General features: G+C 43.5%; 1 protein-coding gene across 10 annotated transcripts in view; it reads left to right on the forward strand.

Annotated features, from left to right (window-relative positions):
* MYOCD (myocardin) overlaps positions 1-15,303 on the forward strand; it is a 230,901-nt gene that overhangs the window by 208,095 nt on the left and 7,503 nt on the right. For all 10 annotated transcript variants that reach the window (XM_081183819.1, XM_081183821.1, XM_081183824.1 and 7 more), the window contains 8 exons: positions 1,420-1,495; positions 3,395-3,556; positions 5,572-5,747; positions 7,131-7,256; positions 9,922-10,178; positions 11,556-11,709; positions 12,933-13,883; positions 14,942-15,055. In XM_081183819.1, the coding sequence (XP_081039945.1) occupies positions 1,420-1,495; positions 3,395-3,556; positions 5,572-5,747; positions 7,131-7,256; positions 9,922-10,178; positions 11,556-11,709; positions 12,933-13,883; positions 14,942-15,055 (2,016 nt within the window). The remainder of the gene's footprint in view (positions 1-1,419; positions 1,496-3,394; positions 3,557-5,571; positions 5,748-7,130; positions 7,257-9,921; positions 10,179-11,555; positions 11,710-12,932; positions 13,884-14,941; positions 15,056-15,303) is intronic.

Genomic DNA, 15,303 nt, shown 5'->3' on the forward strand with positions numbered 1-15,303 from the left:
GCCGATTGCCTGGAAGAAAAAAGGATTATATGAGTCAAAAGCCCTAAACTACATTCGTTTAGGGAGAAGTAGAACCAAAAATATATTCTAAGCCTTTATTCAGCAGGGGAGGGGCCTGGGGGCTGGCAGGGGGAACCAATATCAGAACACTTCACAGCTAGTTTGGTTGAGAGGGACTGATGGGAAACCTACTTGAAAATCTTTGTTCACACATAACATGAAACTACACCAATTTAATTGCGGTGGATTTTAAATACCTATTAGCTAAAACACAACAGAGCTGCTGTTAGATGAGTTCTAGTGAAGTAAATAAATTTACTTTGATACAGCTGGGTACTTAGGGCTGAATTTTACACTTGTTTAAGATCTGTGCCGTGAGCTAAACTGAAATTGTGCTGAATATAGTGCATATTAAAAGTTGGTGTAGTATTATGATTCCTTTGTGCCAATTATAAGTTACTTGCATTCTGGGAAACCTGCCAAAAGTTCGGGTTTGCACAAATGGAGCTCTTAAAAGATCCAAGTCCTAGCCTACAGACATTCAGTATCCAGACAAAAAGTTGTGGGATAATTATAGAATTGGAAGGGACCCTGAGGGTCATCTAGTCCAGGGGTCTGCAACCCGCGGCTCTGGAGCCGCATGTGGCTCTTTTACACCTTTGCCGCGGCTCCGGGGCGGATACTAGCGAGAGGAGGAGGCGCATTGTGCGCCCCGACACTCCCCACTGTGGCGGGCACTGTACTGGCTGTGATGTCACATGGGGGCGGTGCGTGCGTTAGTCACGCACCGTCCCGACGTCACCTTCCCGCCCGCCCGCTACACTGTAAGGGGCATGTACGCTGGTCACTGCATTGAAAGGGGGCATGTATGCTGGTCACTGCATTGAAAGGGGGCATGTACGCTGGTCACTGTTTTGAAGGGGAGTGAAGAACACACACACACAAAAAGGTAACTTGTTAATTTAATGTTTATTTCTATGAGGAGGAGTAATTCTGAGGGGTCAAACAAAGAAATAATAAAAAGTGACAAAAAAGTTATTTTTATAATGACGAGTTTTGTGGCTCCCAGGTTTTTTTTCTTCGGAAACGGGTCCAAGTGGCTCTTTTTGTCTTAAAGGTTGCAGACCCCTGATCTAGTCCAACCCCTGCAATCTCAACTAAAGCATGCAGATGGCTTCTGCTTAGTCGGTTCCACTGTCAAACAGCTCTTGCCATCAGAAAATTATTCTCGATGTTGAGCTGAAATCTCTTTTCCTGTAACTTGAATCTTTTGGTGTGGGTCCTACCAGAGAAGAACAAATGTTAACTAAAATGAACGTCAGTTAGACCAAATCTGACTGAATCCTTTTAAAGAAGCATTGCCTAATGCACTTTAAATCAAGCTAGTGAGGTAATGATCTCTGTTCTTATGTTCTGTAGACTGAAGATTATTTAAAGCACAAGACCCGAAACAGACCTGAGCGCTCAGAACTGGTTGATATGCACATTTTACAGGGTAAGATTGAATGAATACGTTTAAGATCTTGCTATTAGCATACAAAGTCCTTAATAACCAGATTATCTTTGGGACCACCTAATCTTGTATATCGCTACCCAGTCACTTCAATCCCTGGGTGAGACACTCTTAAAGGTGCTGCTTACTCCTGACGTTCATCTTATGTCTGCAAAAACCCAGGGCTTTCAGTATTACATCACATGCCCTTTGGAATGAGCTCCTGGTAAGGCAGGCACCTATAGTGTTGCTATTTCCGGTACCTACTTAAAACACATTTGTTTACTCAAGGGTGATCCAGTTTAGTAGTGTATATTTCTGATTTACTAATTTGTTGGTGTAATTTTGTTGTTAGCAGTGTATTTTATTGATGATTTTATGGGGATCACGACCTTGAGGTTTCTTTTTACGTTTGGAAGTATAGAAATACACCACCGAATTGCAAATGAGCTGTTCTATGTTAATAGATAGTCTAGACTTCCGCAAGGGTTTTGGACAACTCCCATCATCCCTGACCATTGACGATGTGGTCTGGGGCTGATGGGAATTGTAGTCCAAATCCTCTAGAGAGCACCAGGTGGTGGGAGACTGCCTTAGATGTTTTGGACGTCTTGTAGTTGTGGCAAGCCAACAGCAGAAGACACTTCTGCCATGTTCTGAGTAAGCCTCAGTGTCTTTTGATCCCTCTTCAGGAAAGGTGTAAAAGCACCTTTTATTGCCCTAATCTAGGCCTTCTTGGTAGCAATCTCCTGCTTATGGAATGCTTATGAATTATTTTAGGTTTTAAAACTTTTCTAAAATGTTTGTAATCTTTGTTAGCTTGCCACCTTGGGTTCCTTCAGGGTGGGGACAAGAATAAACATCGAACTGATTTATGATGATGTTTGCATGATGTTATTCTATAAACAAATCTGGGGTGGGTTTTATTTGAGCCTGGCTGGGGCAATTGCTGCTCCAGCATGTATGGCACACAATATACAACTGGGGGAAAATGCACATCTCATGAAGCAAGTTATTCCCTCTTTTAGATACTGCTTCTTGCAATTCTCATTTAGCTCTTGAAACCAAGTTTTTACTGGGCTTGCAGAAATGACTTTCCTGCATAGGATTCCATGCCCAGCATTGCATTTGAAGGATTGTTTGCTTGTGTGCTACCCACTCCCCAGCAAACTGTGGCTCAGCCATGCTGGTATGCAGACGCACATAAAGGGTGTGGTGCATTGGGTGAGAACCTTGGAATTAATTTGTTTGGCTATAGGGAACTATGTACAGGTAATACTTTCTGTGTATCTTGAGCATTGTTAAAATTGACTGCATATCAGATCAGCAGTGAGAAAAGCTTATCTACAAGCACACCTGTCATCATTGCACTCTGTGGTTAAAGGTAAAGGTAAAGGACCCCTGACAGTTAAGTCCAGTTGCAGGCGACTGTGGGGTTGTGGCGCTCATCTCGCTTTACAGGCCAAGGGAGCCGGCGTTCGTCTGCAGACAGTTTTTTCTGGGTCATGTGGCCAGCATGACTAAGCCGCTTCTGGGGCAACAGAACACCGAAACCAGAGCAGCGCACAGAAACACTGTTTACTTTCCCACTGAAGCGGTACCTATTTATCTACTTGCACTGGCGTGCTTTCGAACCGCTAGGTTGGCAGAGCTGGGACAGAGCAACAGGAGCTCGCCCCATTGCGGGGATTCAAACTGCCGACCTTCTGATTGGCAAGCCACAGTTGTTTTATGGTTCAAGAGAAATGCTTTGTGTTACAGCTACACTCAGGTTCTAATTACTGGGAAAGAACTGACATAGAATTTATCCTGTGTTTCTTAGAAGTGATAAAAGGAAAGGAGCTGTGGCACAGGCTGGTTATTTTGTGGAATAATTTATATTTTTACCATTTGGCTTTACAGATTCAGCCACAGAAGGGTCTGTCCAGGCTACTCAGATGAAACTGAAAAGAGCCCGTCTTGCAGACAATCTAAATGAGAAAATTGCTCTTAGGCCAGGTCCTCTGGAGCTGGTGGAGAAGAATATCATTCCTGTTGACTCAGCTGTGAAAGAAGCCATCAAAGGTAATACCAGGAAAGGCACCTCTGGTGCTATAGCAACATCCATGCACAGTAGGCTATACAAAAGACTCACTGTGGAGAGGGTCCCTTGCAATGTGATGTAGGGTTCTTGATGTTTTCTCCATGGGAATGCCTTTGGAATAATTCCCATAAGAGAGTACAGATCCATGTTGAAGAGCTAGCAGGATTCTAGCACCCTAGAATGGTTCCTTCATTCCTGCCCTCTTCAAATCCCTCTTCACTAGCAGAGTAGGAAGAAACTTGATCAAAGCCAGACATGTCCCTGGAAAGATTACAGCGTGTAGCAGGAATCTTCCTTCCTTCCACTGCCTACTCTCGTGTCTTCCAGCCTTGCAGGGGCTTTTGTGATAGAGCCTGTCTTTCCCAGCACTTTACTTATCAGCAAAAGCCAAGGGTCAAGCGCTTTTGCCTGCTAGTTTGTTGGATATTGCACAGGAACACTTTCCAGAACCCACTGAGTATGCTGAGTGGCAGAGAAGCATCATCTGGCATAAGCCACATGGATTCGCGGAGAAGCAAAATGGGTCGCATCTTTGCAGCATTTCTCAAAGGAGGTTGTAGGATGAAAAAACCATGCAAGCTATTGATTTGGTGAATTGTTTGGGGGCACATTCTTGATGAGTTTCTTGGAGTATTCTCACCATGGTGCACAAGCAGCATTTGACACCCCCCCCCCAATATTTTTTTTGTGGGCTTCCAAGACACACACACACACACACACACACACACACACATCAATTGTCTTTTTAAAAAATTGACTGCTCCTATTTCCCCACTCCCACAAATTCCCAGCTGTGACTCCAGAATGTCAAAAGGGTTTTTTGTAACCCCAACCTCCAAGACTCTTAAAATGTGCCCTATATTTTTTTAAAATAGAATGACCTTGCCCAATTTTACACTTTGGCCACATCCACTTTGAAATGTGCATTTAAAAACAAATGTGCATTTTTAAACGAATAATCTGAACTAATACAGAGACGATGCAATTTGAAATGGGATAATAATTGCATTCTGCAGAGTTGTGAAATTTTGGGATAAAAACAAGAGCCTTCTAATGATGCTATCCTTGAAGGTTCTGGATTTATTAAAGATCTGTTATCTTGCAGGGGGGAGGGTCTGAAGACTGATGGGTGCAAGCTGTGGCACATATAATATAGTGCCTCAAACAAAATCATGAACATCTTCAAAAACAGTTGAAAAGAAAGAAGATCCTCATTTTTTAAAAAACAAAACCCAGTAAAATAGTAACAATCCTGAAAATGTGTGTTCCACGGAGAATCAGAATCTCATGGGAAATCAGATAGTTCCAGTAACCAATGTTTGAGAATTATTTATTTATTTAAAGCATTTGTAATCCCATTCTGCAGCTGAAAATGATTCCAGAGCAGCTTATAGAGCAATTAAGAAACATGGGAACCCTCAGGCTTCTGATCTAAAATGCAGAACTCAAAAGGAGGAAAGGATGGAGTGAGGAGGGGGAAAGCAAGCTGAAGCAGTTCTTAAACTTACAAAATGTTCACAAGGGCCAGCTGGTGTGGAAACAGTTCAGGGAGAGGAGTCAAGAAGCTAGTCCCTCTCAATAGTCATGCTTCCCATCTCTCCGTCTGATGCACTCGGGTGGGATGACTGCTCCCAGGATGATGGAGAAAGGCCTGGTGGAGCTGGACCTTCAACAGAGCCAGTGGAACCAATTGCTGAATTCAGATTTTATTAGCACACCATTTACATGGTATCGAACCACTGCTTCATTAGTGGTTTTCTATAATAGTTCTCAGTTGAATGTTTGTCAACCATACTGAATTTGCTGCTTTGGTACTTGCCTTTGAGCACAAATAAATCACAGCTTTACCTACCTGACAGGAACAAGAAAGTGTACATCTGTGAATACTGTAGTGTGTTAAGATCACTTGTTTGCTTTGCTACATGTACACTTGTTAAAAACTTACTGCCATTCAGAATCATCTATCACGGAGTCTTTTTCTTCCTTCCTGCCACAGGTAACCAAGCAAACTTCTCTAAATCCTCAGATGCTTTTGCTTTTGAAGAAGATAGTAGCAATGATGGGCTGTCCCCAGAGCAGATCAGAAGCGAGGATTCCCAGGGATCCACAGAATCAGCAGCCGGAATCAAAATTCCAGAAGCAACGTTACCCACAATGTCAGGGACAACTCAGGTAAAACGGTATTTCTTACTTTTGGACAGATGAGACGTCCTGATACTTTGGATTAAATTTGCAGAACCAAGCCACACCCACCTCCCACAAGCTCAATCCAGGTCAGAAAACATGCGCTTGGATTCAGCACAGTGAGTGTGCTTCCAAATCAGTCCCTCTGCTATAAACTTTTTACGTTTGTCTTCACCCCTCGTCAGCATCCAGTACTGGACAATGCGTACAAGAGCTTCTATTAGGAAAAAATGTCTGATGCCAGAGGAAGCATATTCCTCTCCTCGGGGCTGGAATAGGAACTCGTTGTGGGTAAAAAGATGCAATGCATGCCAAGATCTCTCTGAGGGCACTGTAGCCTATGGAGGAAGCCAGCTGTAAGGTCAGCCTCTGGTGGTTACATAAAACATGGGGGTGTCCTGCAAAGGATCCTGAGCCACTGTTAACCTGAACACGACATATTCTTGGCTTGGAGTGCCCTCCTCCATTCCGGCAGTTTTGTTACACAGTGTACTTGGCATGGGGCACCTCCATTTTCCAAGCACTTATGGCACAGAGCCCAACGATTCGTCCATTTGGTTTCCCTAATAACACTAGCCTGATAAATGCGATTGGTCTCAGCTGTGGAGAAATGCCATGGCAGGGAGTCCCGAGTCACCAGCAAAATATGCTGATTGATTATGATGGAGACTGAGAAATTGGGGGCCTCCAAGGTAGATTTTGTTGATTTCTTTTTTAAAAAAACAACATTTATTTATAGAATGTCCGTTACAGAAGAACTTTGCATTTATCAGTTGGTGGATTGGATTTAGCTAGCTAGCCGTTTTAAGATCAAGTGATTTTAGGAGTGTAGTTCACTGCTCTCACAGCTTGTCATCCATTTCTTTTACCTACTTCAGTGTCAAGCCCATTTTATATGGAACCTTATCCCTATGGAAGACTGCCTTCTGTCGGCAATCCATGCTATTGCTTTAACATCTACCATAGATCCTCTTGATTGCATAGAGCAGCCTTGCCCAGCCTAATACACTAAAGCTTGCTTTGAACTACAATCCCCATTGGATGTTGTGAGTTGTAGTCCAGTAACATCAGGTGGTCACTAGGTTGTTGAAGGCTGGTGCACATAGTTTCCAGGAGCATCTGATGCTGGCAAGGAAACTTCCATGTTACGCTGCTCTAAATACAGATCATGGAGAGATGCCAGTTGAAAAAAGTGATAACATGTAGTCCAGTCCTAGTGAAGGCTCCAAACAAGGTCAAGATAACTGGTCCTGAGCAAGACTAGCATGGACCATTTCTGTAATAGTCTGTAAGCTGCCTGCATGTGGACAGGCTTCTTGAAAATGTGCATATTGATGTTTATTAATTTCCATGTATTTATTTTGATTCTAGGATCATTCCGTTGGCTCTGAAAATGATACGGCTGATATGACATCTCTGAGGAATGGCCAGCCAGAAAGTCCTAAACAACAGAATGGGCAACAAACACCTCCTGGCACTGTTACCACATCTGCAAAGGTATGAGCCTAACCTCCCACTACGTAGGAAGAAAAATTGTTAACATGGCTTATTGGCTAGACAACAGCTAGCACTCATCTGCAGTAAGGGGGGGGGCTGGTTTTAGGTGTTTGGGGAGGTGAGTTACAGTGTTGGCTTTGCTTGGAGATGGGAGTCGCTAGGAACTACCCAGACAGTACCTCCTTGTGTCACAAAACTGGGTCCATTAGAATTCTGGGGTGAAAGTACCTGCAAAAGGAGCAAGCTGAGACTTTGATGATCTGTTGAAGCCAAGCTGTTTCCAACAATAGCGCCAACAGGACCTTGTGTTAGATGGCTCATTCATCTGTCTCAGGAATTGTGGAATTCTATGAAGCTGTCATGGGCACTACAAAATACCCATTTCAGAGAGGGAAAATGGCAATACAGTGGTGCCCCGCAAGACGAATGCCTCGCAAGACGAAAGGGTTTTCCGTTTTTGCGTTGCTTCGCTAGACGAATTTCCCTATGGGCTTGCTTCGCAAGACGAAAACGTCTTGCGCTTTTTTTTTAAAGCCGCTTGAAGAGGCGCAGTTGCGACGGACCGTGCTTCGCAAGACGAAAAACATCGCAAAGACTCGCAAAACAAATTCTTTTCGTCTTGCGAGGCACCACTGTATTCAGAAATATTGCCCCAGACAACAGAAATAATATCCATGCATACTCCAAACCAAACACTGGTATATTTTAAACTACTAATTTCCATTTATATTTTGATTTTTTTTTTAAAAAAAAAGTTGCTTAACTTTTATGGATAATTTTAATGTATATTTAATATTCCATGTAAACCACTAAGTAACAGACAAACCACTTATGCACGTATCTCTTCCCAAAACATCTAGGGAAACTCTGCCCTTCAAAACAGACAAAATACTCCCTTGTCCCTCTAGGGCAACAAGAGGGCCCTCCGTCCCTTTTCTTATGATATTTAGAGAGAAGTTGGAAGGCAAAGCACTGCCCTATAGCTTTCCTTCTTTACTCCTTTCCTATGGAGGTGGACCCAGAGGCATTCTGGGGGAAAGGGGAGTAGCTGGATGCTGCCCAAGTTAAAAATGAAAGAAATATTTAAAAGCCGTAAAGCAACGATTGGCAACATGGTGTCCTGCCCATGTTACAGACTACAATCACCCTTGAGCACTGGTCATGCTAGCTATGGATAACGGGAGTTGTAATTCCAAACACACCTAATGTTTAAAAATGGTCACCGGGGAGGTGACCTGAGGACTGCCCCATGATGTTGGGGGCAGCAGGCCTATCTTAAGGCTGCGTTACATGTTGAGATTTTATATTTGGGTCAGAGTATCCAAGTACAAAATACACCAGTACTGTGACGATTGTAAAACATGCATTAGTATATTATTAGATACATATCATTTAAAAATTCTTGGAAGTGTCATCTGGGTAAGGACCAGATTGCTGCTTCAGACTGTTTTAAAAGGAATGTGTGGCTAATAAATATATAAACATGCCCTTTACAAATGATGTGGTGCCTGTATATTTTGTTCCTTGTACTAAACTACAGAAGGTCAGATGGGAAGAAGGGATGTACAAACACGTCTCAATTGCAATATTCATTTGCACTTTCTTCTGATGTTTTCCATTCCTATGCAATTGGTTTATTTTGCAAAAGTTTGTGTGCTGTTTCATTGCCTGCTGATGTGGAAATACTTGTAATTTCAAACATATTTTTTTATGTAGCACACATTAGACACATATATCTCAGCCATCAACAGATAACTTACAAATGAGTTACATTCCTTGTGTTTTCTGGGGGCGGGTGGGGGGGACGGACCATGTTAGTATTTTGCAGCAAAAAAACTAGTCTTCTACTTCTCGCTACCTTGATTTCACAGTTCAATATAAACTTGTCATAGAATCAGGGTTGGAAGGGACCCTGAGGGTCATCTAGTCCAACCCCCTGCAGTGCCGGAATATGCAGTGACCTTGGCATTATCAGCACCATGCTCTAACCAGCTACGCTACATGATCATCCTATCTTGCTTTCTTCACTCTGGCGTCAGGGAGGAACAGTTTAGTTGTAAGTCAAGGTAACCCCAGGAAGTGTGGTTTTCCATGTGAAAAGAATAAGGAGCAATGCATTCCGCTGGCTTTAAAATACACAAGAGGATACAGATTAAGTCTGAAATTGTAACCGTACTTGGAAGTCAGTGAGATTTACTTCTGAGTAGACATTGTTGGGATTGCAACATGTTAGTGCATATAGGTGGCCTTAGGGTGCGAACAACACTTTAGAAACAAGGACAGTAAAGAGGCACCTGTATACATGATGATGTAAATAATATATATAGCAAAGCAATTTACATAACATGTTCATGTGGTGTGGGTTTTTTTTAAAGTTCGTTGTAGATAACTAAGGTAAATAGTTTCCACAGCGAGTGTCTCTGCCAGTGGGGATAAAATGGGCAGATTAAAGGAAATTTGCTTGATATTCTGTTTTCGGTGGATTCCTTCGACAACTCTAGTGAGAAGGGACATCTATTATGACCTCCCACAGTCTTGATACTATCTCCACTGACTTGCAGGCTTAGAGGCCCTGGGCACGGGAGCTCGCTAAACTTTCTAACTAACTTCAGTTACTCCATGTTGCAGATAATCTTATTGAAATTTTTATTTGTGCCCCATTTAGTCAAAACCATCTAGCGATAGCAAGAATCGCCACAAAAAGCCCAAGGAGATGAAGCCAAAAGTGAAGAAGCTTAAGTACCACCAGTACATTCCCCCAGACCAGAAGGCGGAAAAGTCCCCTCCGCCCATGGACTCGGCCTATGCAAGGCTCCTGCAGCAGCAGCAGCTCTTCCTGCAGCTCCAGATCCTCAGCCAGCAGCAGCAGCACCGGCACCAGCAGCACTTCAACTATCCGGGGCCCCATTCCATGCAGCTGAAGTGAGTTGGTAACGGAAAGGTTTCCTAGAGTAACCTTTCCACCTTACCCAGGTTTGATTTCTTGCCGCAATCAATTTGGGGCACATTCCAGCCCATTAGTCACTTTTAAGCTCTGTTAATTTAAATAGGAAATTAAAGTGTGTGCTTAAGAGAGAAAGCCTCTCTCTTTTAAGTGTGGTCAACTCTTCCAAACTTCAGCAGGATTGTACCCTTCAGGACAACAGTGGTGATGCAGTAAATTTTATTGCAGAGCAACTCAGGTTGGTCAACCCATCGCACAAGTGCTATAAAACAGGCAAAGTGTAACTCCTCAGCAATAGCTCACTTTTATTTTCAGAAAGGTGACCAAATTATACCAGCTGCTATTCAGATTTTTCAAGCTAAAGTGTCATCCCAGCTACTTTTTGGGATCCCAATATGGACAGAAACATATAATAGTGATTTAGATAAGATACACTCCAGTTTCTTGAGATGTATCCTGGGGCTCCTAAGTTCAATCAAGTATGAGACGATGTATGCAGAACTAAGTGTACACATGATGGAATATTGGATGAAGGCTAGCACTATAAAATACTGGCTGCGTTGCCATTTTTGCTGCCAACCTTTGAGTCTGCTCTCTGACTTGCTTAAGAACTCTTATACATCCAGATCATTCCAGCTCTTACATAGCAAAATTAGCTCTATTGGTATTGACTTGGAATCCTGGTATAATTCAAGTGAGCAATATATTTATTGCAATATTCAAACTAGATTAAGGGACATTCATTGAATCAGTTGTAAATAAAATTTGCTCCCCCAAGCTCTATGGTTTAAATACACCAGATAACAGGGTCACTTAAATCTCAAAATTAATAATTCCAGCCCAACGCAGGGCCTTTATGTGAGCCCAGCTGAACATTTCCCCCTCAGCTCTTGTCAAAGGCAGATATTTAAACATCCCCAGAAATGATAGACATTGCAGATGTTATTTGAACGTGCCAGACACTGTAGAACATATCCTTTTCTACTGTCCATTGTACAACCAGCTATGTAAACACGTGCTATCCCCTTTTTTGGGAAGTCTAACATCATAGCACAATGAAAATATCAGATTCTATCTGTCTGACACTTACTCAGAAGTAACTGCAAAGGTGGCTGAGATTTTCTCAATAGTATCTCTTAGAGCGGTGACTGGCACTATTTAGCAGGAAGAAATCCCAATGATAATTCTTGTAATTATATCTTTTACATGGCTTTTATTTGTATATATGGATGTTTTATGATGGCCAGTACTTGTAATGCCTAATAAAGGTTTGGTGAAGTAAGTAAGAATACTGATATTTAAAAAGAAGAAGAAAACAAAAGGGGGGAAATGTTCTGCACTTTTATTTTTTACAGGCAACCCAATGAGCAAATGGCCAAAACCTCAAACTCTTCCCCATCGGCAGTTGCCAACAGCCCTCTTTCCCCTGGGAAGGGAAGCTTTTCAGGGCAATCCTGCATTTCGTCTCTCAAGCCAGGTCCTCTCCCATCCAACCTGGATGATTTAAAAGTGAGTACTGAATGCAAAAGTTGATGAAAAGTGTAAAACCTTCTGTGTGGTATATGAAACTGCATGTGTAGGCAGTGTGTTCCTCCAGCAAACACATGGTTAACTCCTGCACTTCGGTCAATATCCCAAATTAATCAAAATTCAAATATCACATAAATTGAAGCAGTCAAACACCACCATAAGATCAACAGACCAACTAGGGTCAGTGGACTGTAGAGAAGAGACCAAATTATTATTGGCCAAAGCTGACTTAGAACTAATAAAATCGGACATCGTAGCTTGTTTAAAAACAGATGGCAGAGCCAGTTCTATTTCAATAATATTCGTTGTTTAAGAATGCAAACCATTATTTTACTAACACACTAAATTAAAACAAAATTAACACAAAGGCAACCCTGGAACAAGAAAAAACCTCAAGCATTAAAAATATCATACGTTAAGAAATCAATTGAAACCAAGTTCCCTAAGCGAACACAGGCACGTGCCAGAGGCACAAGCTCAGGCAGCTGTTGCTGAAAATATAGGCCATCCACAGGAAGCAAAGTAATGGGAAGTTCAACAAGCTCTGATGTTCTGCCTAGTCTTCACCTGGAGGACTTGCCTGTGCCCAAAGGGCTGCAGCTCCTAAGCAGGGACAGGAGAGTATCCTCAGGAGTAATGACGGTGGACTGGAAAGCTTGCCTTCTCTCTCCCCCAAGTTTCTCAAGAAACACTGCTCTGTCTATATCTAAAATGTAAGAAGGGCAGCCCAGGTTAAAACCAGCCACAAATTCATTAGGTGTAGGCAGTGCTATTTTTCTAGAAAAAGAGGTGCCAGAACTCACAATGAATGTCTCCCTTGTTCTCTTAGAGTGGCAACGGAGCTCACCTGAGAGGTGCTGAACTGAATTCCGGCTGAAAAATAAGCCCTGGGTGCAGACGTTCAGTCCCACTCCAGGCTTATTACAACTTGCATAATTTTAATTTGGACAGCATAGCACCTAAGGCAATAGAAATAATTAGAGATGTCCAAGTAATGTTGTGCTAAGCAGCACAGGGACAAACTGACGTATCCAGTCCAATTAATAGCAGCCATTTTGGAGCCCAAACTTTACCCAGCCCAACTCTTTGTCCGTGCAAATAATCTCTGGTTTAGATTTGGGTCAGGGTCCACTGTAAGTTGAACTGCCACAAAGTTGAACTGAAAAGCAGCCTTGCCACTGACTAAACGGCTTTCATTCCAGGTGTCGGAGCTGAGGCAGCAGCTCCGAATAAGGGGCCTCCCTGTATCAGGTACAAAAACGGCCTTGATGGAACGCCTGCGGCCCTTCCAGGAGTGCAACGGGGGTTCTGTGCCCAGCTTCAATGAGATAACCACCGTCACCTTCCCAGTGACACCAACCAACTCTCTCTCCAGCTACCAGTCGCAGTCTTCGGCCAGCCTGCTGTCCAATGGCTTTTACCACTTTGGCAGCACCAGCTCTACTCCCCCCATCTCCCCAGCTTCCTCAGACCTATCGGTGAATGGCTCCTTGCCAGACAGTTTCAACGAAGGACCAATGTCTTCCCCCCATTTTGTCCTGCACCCTTCCCCTGTGCAAGGCGGGTGTGAAGAAAGCCTGATGGGAAGCATGAACGGCGCTGGCATCCAGCTCGACGTGGAAAGGGTTGACACAGAGAAAGACAAGATGCTGGTGGAAAAGCAGAAGGTCATCAATGAGCTGACCTGGAAACTGCAGCAAGAGCAGAGGCAAGTGGAAGAGCTGAGGATGCAGCTGCAGAAGCGCAAAAGGAGCCACGGCTTGGACGAGAAGCAGCCCTCTCCACACTTCTTCGGCTTTCCGATCAAGCAAGAAAACCCAGCGTCCAGTTGTCCCTTTGCCTCTAAGCAAGCTCCCTTGAAAGGCCAGGCTAGCAACTCGGACACACTGAGAAACTGTGGGACACCTCAGCTGCCCCATCTTGTAAATAGCCATTGCATGGAACCGTCAGGACAGAGCGGCATACTGTCCTCCACATTCCTAAGCCCACAGTGCTCTCCCCAGCATTCTCCACTAGAGGCAGCAAAGAGTCCCCAACACATCAGCCTTCCACCCTCACCAAACAGCCATTACCTCCTCTCTGTGTCCCCCAGCACTCAGGGAGAAGGACGCAGCAGCTCTCCACAGCCCAGCAGCCATCTTCGCACAGCTCCAGTAAGAAAGCTACTTGTTATTATTATTATTAATTTTATTATTATTATTGGGGGGTGCAGAGTTAGGGGAGGGTGTTAAAGCAGCTCCCATTCTATCCAGATTCCAAACTGCTCAGAGCTTCAAAGGCACTTTGAACTGTGCCCAGAATCAGACTGGGGGGCAGTGCAATGTTTCAAAACTGGCAGGCTGTGTTCCATGTGTCCAGGCCCAGTTTACCTACTGTAGCTATTATTGCTTCTCAGTTGATGAAATACCAAACAGGAAAGGAGGAGTTTAATTGCCCATCTTCCAGTGATTAAAATATACATCTGTTGGTTTGCATTCAAGTTGCAGAACGGCATTTCAAGGATGGTGGCATACACATAAGCAGAGTAGGTTCAACTTTTTCAGTCATTAAGAAACTGGACACTACCCACTCTTCCACATATACAGCTTAATTACCACCCTTGGTGTCCCTGTAACTCTCTCCTGCCCATTCAAAAGAAAGTATATCACCTAAGCCATGGGTAGGCAAACTAAGGCCCGGGGGCCACATCCGGCCCAATCGCTTTCTAAATCTGGCCCGCGGATGATCCAGGAAACAGTGTGTTTTTACATGAGTAGAATGTGTGCTTTTATTTAAAATGTACCTCTGGGTTATTTGTGGGGCATGGAAATTCATTCATTTTCCTCCAAAAAATATAGTCCGGCTCCCCACAAGGTCTGAGGGACAGTGGACCGTCCCCCTGCTGAAAAAGTTGGCTCACCCCTGCCCTAAACCAGGCAGCCTTTACTGCAGTTTTCTGCTAGTGGGTGGTGGAATTCAATATTATTTCAAAATTCCTTTGCAGAACTTTGTAAGTGCCATTATCAATGGCAAAACTGTTATTACAGCAAGGGAGATGGGCTTCCGGAGCCTTGACTTTTTCTCATGCTTCCACTGGATTTGCAATGAGATCACCTCATTGACTGTTGATTTGTTCCCATATGCAAGAGGTAAATTTATGGAGGCAACTGCTGAATAGCAGTCTTGGCCCAAGTTTGGCTTGATCCCTGTGATTGATTTTGGTTCCACACAGGTGCCAGCACAAGGTAGTCAGAAGTATTCCATTCTGTCTCCTGGCTTTTGCAAGTCAAATGCTGCCCTCCCAGATGGAAAGCAGCCACCACCCTACGCTGATGCTGTGAAACAGGTAACAGTCTGGTACTTGGTAGGCTATGCTTGGCTGCAGATAGCTTGCTTTGGTTGTTATGTACATCAAAGCCACTCGCAGATTTGAGAGTGTTGTGTGACCTATGAGTGAAAGCAGATGACTACCGACAGCCTTAAAAACTGAATTTATTGTTGTAGAAAGAGTTATATACAGTCAATTGGATTAAAAGCAAATGCAAATTCATTCAACCTCTTATTTGTTCAGACACTGAATAAGCAGCTGAAGTG

This window comes from Podarcis bocagei, assembly GCF_964188305.1.
Source record: "Podarcis bocagei genome assembly, chromosome: 2".
NCBI classification, from domain to species: Eukaryota; Metazoa; Chordata; class Lepidosauria; order Squamata; family Lacertidae; genus Podarcis; species Podarcis bocagei.